This window comes from Egretta garzetta, unplaced genomic scaffold, assembly GCF_000687185.1.
Source record: "Egretta garzetta isolate BGI_Z169 unplaced genomic scaffold, ASM68718v1 scaffold8, whole genome shotgun sequence".
In the NCBI taxonomy this organism is placed as follows: Eukaryota; Metazoa; Chordata; class Aves; order Pelecaniformes; family Ardeidae; genus Egretta; species Egretta garzetta.
In genome coordinates, this window is record NW_009260407.1 from 1,813,301 (window position 1) to 1,818,832 (window position 5,532).

The 5,532-nt window shown below is 46.4% G+C and overlaps 1 protein-coding gene across 1 annotated transcript in view; it reads right to left on the reverse strand.

Annotated features, from left to right (window-relative positions):
• Nucleotides 1–6: 6 nt before the first annotated feature.
• The window catches only part of MXI1 (MAX interactor 1, dimerization protein), a 47,283-nt gene continuing 41,757 nt past the window's right edge, over nucleotides 7–5,532 (reverse strand). The window contains exons 4-6 of the mRNA XM_009643465.2: nucleotides 4,271–4,385; nucleotides 2,974–3,145; nucleotides 7–317 (exon numbers count right to left, since the gene is read on the reverse strand). Of these exons, the coding sequence (XP_009641760.1) occupies nucleotides 154–317; nucleotides 2,974–3,145; nucleotides 4,271–4,385 (451 nt within the window). The 3' untranslated portion in view covers nucleotides 7–153. The remainder of the gene's footprint in view (nucleotides 318–2,973; nucleotides 3,146–4,270; nucleotides 4,386–5,532) is intronic.

Below are 5,532 nucleotides of genomic sequence, written 5' to 3' on the forward strand. Positions count from 1 at the left end.
TGTGGAGGCTTCCTTTACCCAAAAAGCTTTATATACAGATCTCTCCAGGACTAGCTGTCAATATGTCAATTCTGAAAGAGGATACTGGCATCTAGGACCCAGTTTGATCACCCCAGTGAAATCATTCGCCCTGCACTGTTGTCTCACTTGGTTCTAGGAAGCAAACGAGAGCTTGACACTGGCGCTGGAGTAACCCTCGTCACTCCCAATACTCTGCAAGCTGCTGTGATCATCAATGTCACTGATGCTGGTTGTGCTGATATTGTCCACTTCTCCATGGGAGAACTCTGTGCTTTCAACGTCCACTTCAATCTCTTCTGAAAAGGAAAACGAGAGAAACAGACAGGTTAGCAACACAGACCCAACTGCTCCCTTCAAGCCAGCAAGCAGCTGGGACTCCCCCAGTGAGGGACAAAGCAGCAGTCTGGCAGGAAGCCTTTCAGTGTTCTCCCTGGAATGGGATGGGCTGTGGACTTGATTTATAAGAAGACTTGATATGAGCTTGGAGTTTTTCTTAGGGATTTGGCAAAGGGGTTTGACTCCTCCAGCATGCAGGCCACACTATTAGCACAAGTGGGCCACCCCACGCACTGGACTTGTTCCGCTACCTCTTTCTTTGGAGCTCTACTAACCCAGTGTTGGAAACAAAAAGCAACTGATAAAACAGAGGGCAACAGAGGAAAGGAAGCATGAAGTTACTCCAAAACATGCTTCTTGCTTGATACTAGGTTGCCAAAGCCGTGATCACTCATACAAGGCATCATGGTGCATTATCATGGGGATCTGGGTTATTCTTACAGATGCTCAGTGGACTTTAGAACATAAATCTAATTTTTAAGAAAGAATCATAGACTCGTTTAGGTTGGAAAAGACCTTTAAGGTCATCAAATCCAACTGTTAACCTAACACTGCCATCCCACCACTAAACCATGTTCCTAAGCACCTTCTCTGCCCAGCTTTTAAATACCTCCAGGGACGGGGACTCAACCACCTCCCTGGGCAGCCCATTCCAGAGCCTGACAACCCTTTCGGTGAAGAAATTTTTCCTAATGTCCAACCTAAACCTGCCACTCCTCATAAGACTTGTGCTCCAGACCCCTCACCAGCTTTGTTGCTCTCCTCTGGACATGTTCCAGCAATGCAAGGTCTTGTAGTGAGGGGCCCAAAACTGAACACAGTATTCAAGGTGCAGCCTCAGCAGTGCAGAGTACAGGGACACGATCACTTCCCTACTCCTGCTGGTCACACTATTCCCGATACAAGCCAGGATGCCATTGGCCTTCTTGGCCACGCTGCTGGCTCATATGCAGCTGGCGGTCAACCAGTGCCCCCAGGTCTTTTTCTGTCATGCAGCTTTCCAGCCACTCTTCCCCAAGCCTGTAGCGTTGCTTGGGGTTGTTGTGACCCAAGTGCAGGACCTGGCACTTGGCCTTGTTGAACCTCATACAGTTGGCCTCAGCCCATCGATCCAGCCTGTCTAGGTCCCTCCCCTTGAGCAGATCGACAGTCCCACCCAGTATGGTGTCATTCACAAACCCACCAAGGGTACACTCAATCTCCTCATCCTGGTCATTGATAAAGATGTTGAACAAGACTGGCCCCAGAAATAAGCCCTGGTGGACACCACTTTTACCCAGCCGCAACTGGATTTAACTCCATTGACCACAACTCTCTGGGCTTGGCCATCCAGACAGTTTTTTTACCCAGTGAAGAGTATACCTGTCTAAGCCAGGAGCCACCAGCTTCTCTAGGAGAATGCTGTGGGAAACTGTCAAAGTCTTTGCTGAAGTCCAGGTATACAACATCCACAGCCTTTCCCTCATCCACTAGGTGGGTCACCTGGTCATAGAAGGAAATCAGGTTGGTCAGGCAGGACCTGCCTTTCATGAACCCATGCTGGCTGGGCCTGATCCCCTGATTGTCCTGCATATGCCTGGTGAGCGCACTCAGGATGAACTGCTCCATCATCTTCCCTGGTACCGAGGTCAGGCTGACAGGTCTGTAGCTCCCCGGATCCTCCTTCTGGCCCTTCTTGTAGATGGGTGTCACATTTACCAATTTCCAGTCATCTGGGACCTCCCCTGTTAACCAGGACTGCAGAGATCTAGTTAACCAGATATCTTGGTTCCCATGCCATTTAGGAATTTTCCAAAAGGATTTTTTTTTTTTTAAACTACAGACTCACACCCAAACTATACAGCATCTTTGGGCCTGTCAGTAAATATCAAACCATCTAGCGTGCATAAATATCTCTCCACAGCAGAGATATTTTAAAAAAAAGAAAGAAAAAAAAAAAAAAAAAAGAGAAAGTTATCTTAATTCAGTTAGCTATTCAGATCATATCTACCCAGTTTTAACTGAGAAGATGAACTCTATTGGAAGCTTGGGGGGGGGGAAAAAAAAAGGCAGGGAGGGCATAGAATGACTCTGGGAATTTTAAGAGGAAATTTGCTTGGTTCTCTCTGCTTCGTTAAACCACAGTACCTTGGTTAGACCATGGCCCAACTACAGAATGAGAAGAGAGACGCTGCTTTGCAACATCCGTTCCAGTTCCACTAATGCCATCTTACATTTTCCTCTTTGTGTTGCCAAGAGATTCAGCAGACCAAAGAGCACAATGGGTATCTCAATTTTACCATCAGGTATTTAGCTACCATCTTGTGGTCACATTATTTTTCCTAACTAATGCTTTGGCAATTTAGAGAGTTTTTCAGAGAAAGGGGTCACTTTAAATGCCACAGAAATCAGCTCATGTTGACAATAACAACATTTCTTCCAGAACTCATGCAAAACACTAAACTCTTCATATATACGTGCATCTGTGTGCATTTACATGCATGTGTGTGAGCAAGACCACTAGCCTAAACACCAAAGGCCATAAGAAGGGGGTAGCTAAGAGACAAGAAATGGATGGATCTTGTGCCCTCGCTATGCATAGTCCTGGGGATTCAGTGCTAGTTCAGCGACACCCACCTCGCTCCGAGTCCGAGCGATCCGAGGAAATGGTAGATCCAATGCTGTCCATTCGTATTCGCTCTATCTCCTGAGGACCCTGTAGTTGTTCCAGTCTTCTCTTTAGGAATCTTTGTTCTCGTTCCAGGTTCTCAAGCTGGTGTTGGCTTCTCCTCTCAGCCTCTTCAAGTTTCTGACATGATCAAATACAACTCGGTAATTAGTTTCATCCTTTTCTCCTTCCCTCCCACCTCCAGTGCCCAGCCACCTGCTTCGCCTAGACCTTCCCAGGTCCCAGAAGGATTTAAACTGCAAGAGCCCTGAACCAAGACGTCTTGCAGTCTCCAAGAACAACGCTGTCTCCTCACATCTCTTCGACCTCCCAAGTCCTGATGAATCATACATATCAGTACAAAAAGTCTTTGAGGACAGAGACTCTCCAGGGTAAATGATCTGAACTGTAGCAGTTTGTGGGTCATTCCACATGGGGGTTCAGCCACTTGCATTACCAAATCTGTCCACAAAGGGGCCTCAATTCCCTTAACCAAACCAATTCAGGGTTTGTTATGATCCAGTTTAACACAAAAGCGTGCCCTGGGAGTTCTGTGTTCCTTGCTGCATGGTTTAGGAGGATTTCTCAGAAACAGTTTTCTATTCAGTAAGTGATTTACATAACCTACTACAGATTTCTTTGATCACAGCTGGGAAATCTACCAGGGCACTGTCCTCTGTTTCCTATGACAAGCACATTGCATAAGGAGGAGTCATTTCAGGCTAACTCTGTCCCTTCGGCAGTGCTTTTTCTCCTTCACCACCCATCCTCCCTCCTGCTATCCTGACCTGCGTGACAAAAGTATTTCAGCCTCTTCCAGATACTGACAATGCTGCATTTTCTTTTCATGCTTCACTTTGCCAAAAGTGACTCTAGAAGAGTGCTGGGCTAGCTGGCAGGTTCACACATGAAACCTCAGCAAGCCAACCCTGTCTCACACTCTTGTGGTTTGTGCTAATGCTTCTGCAGTGGAAACTCACTAGCACATCAGAAAAAAAGCTGCATTTCCCATCAAAATGCAGTCATTCAACAGTAGGTATGTTTTTTTTTAAAGAGGTGCAGCTGTCAATGAATGATCACAATACAGAACAAGAACCCTGCTCTCCAAATCAATCATTTCTGTAGCTAACGGAGTTCATTATGGACTCTTCTAACAATGTGGCTTGTAGCAATGATAAATGATTAACCAAGGGCAGCAAGAGTGAGCAATTGAATTGCACTTCCCAACAGCCCAGACTGAAAGCAGCTGGGAAAAGCAGCCCTTACCTTGATATGTGCTTTGGCTTTGTTGAGCAGCCCAAGCGTTGTGTGCCTGGTGCAGTCTGGTCCTAGCGGTATCAGAACTTTTAAGCGTTCTAGACACAGGCGGAGGTGAGCTCGGCTGCAAGGGGAGAAGAGGAGGATCAGAGCTATGCTTTCAGAAAGGGAATGTCATTTCCTTCTCTACTTTCCTCCTATGAGGCAGTTTTCATGTTTCCCTCTTTCCACACATCACAAGATTTCCCACAGGTACCAGGACAGACTGCCATTGAACTATTTACACTGCGAACATCAGCTGCTCACCAATACTTGCATTATTGCTAACCTCTGACAGACACTGTTTATTTTCTTGCTGTCTGAACTGATAATCTGACTCATCTGGATGAACTTTGTGCAGGGGCAAGGCACAGAGGCAAATGGTACAAGTACCTCTTCGGTTTCCTCCCTCTCAGCTATTTGCTGTCTGTTTTGCTGAGAAGAACTTCTGTGAAAGCAGTTTCGAATGACTGCTGCCCCCTGCACACCTGTGCCTTGCTGGGCGCAGGGACATTTGCTATGAACTAATCTAAGCACTACCTTTTTGCACAAAATTAAGACCACCAATGCAAAAAATCTACAGCCCAAAACACCCAAACAATCCCTGCTGGCAGTTAAAGGAGCTAGAGGGGTGGTAGCTCCCAAGAACTGCACTCTTACTCCTTCGTGGGCCCAGGTCTGAAATGCTGCTGGGGGTGTGAGGTCTGCGGGAACAAGAGAACCCAAGACCTTCCCCTGGGCAGTCTTCTGACCTTGGCTCACGTCTGTAAAGGCAGGCTCAACCACAACAGTGTTGCTGATGATATGAGCCATTTTCTGCAGAATATGGAAACATGTTCTGAGGAAAATGGTTCAGGCAGCAGTGGCAAAGCACATCGTCCTCGGGCTGCACAGGAAAACTGTTCCCGCTGTCTCCTCCTCTGTATCGCGTATGCAGGAATGAACAGCAGATTTATGGAAAACTATCAAGTGTGGGTTGCCTTTTTCCCCTCCCTCTCTCTTTCCCAGACATTAATGATTTATGTCCAAACTTGTCATCCCAATCAATAACACAATGACATCAGCTCCACCATTCACATGCAAGAAACACTGGTGCAAAGGAGTCCTGAAAGCCTATCCCAGCCCCTGCTCATGCACAAAGAAACTGAATCTTAGCCTGATCCATCTCAATGCAGGGGAAGGAGGAGGGGAAAAAAAAAAAAAAAAAAAAAAAAAAAACAAAAAAAAAAAAA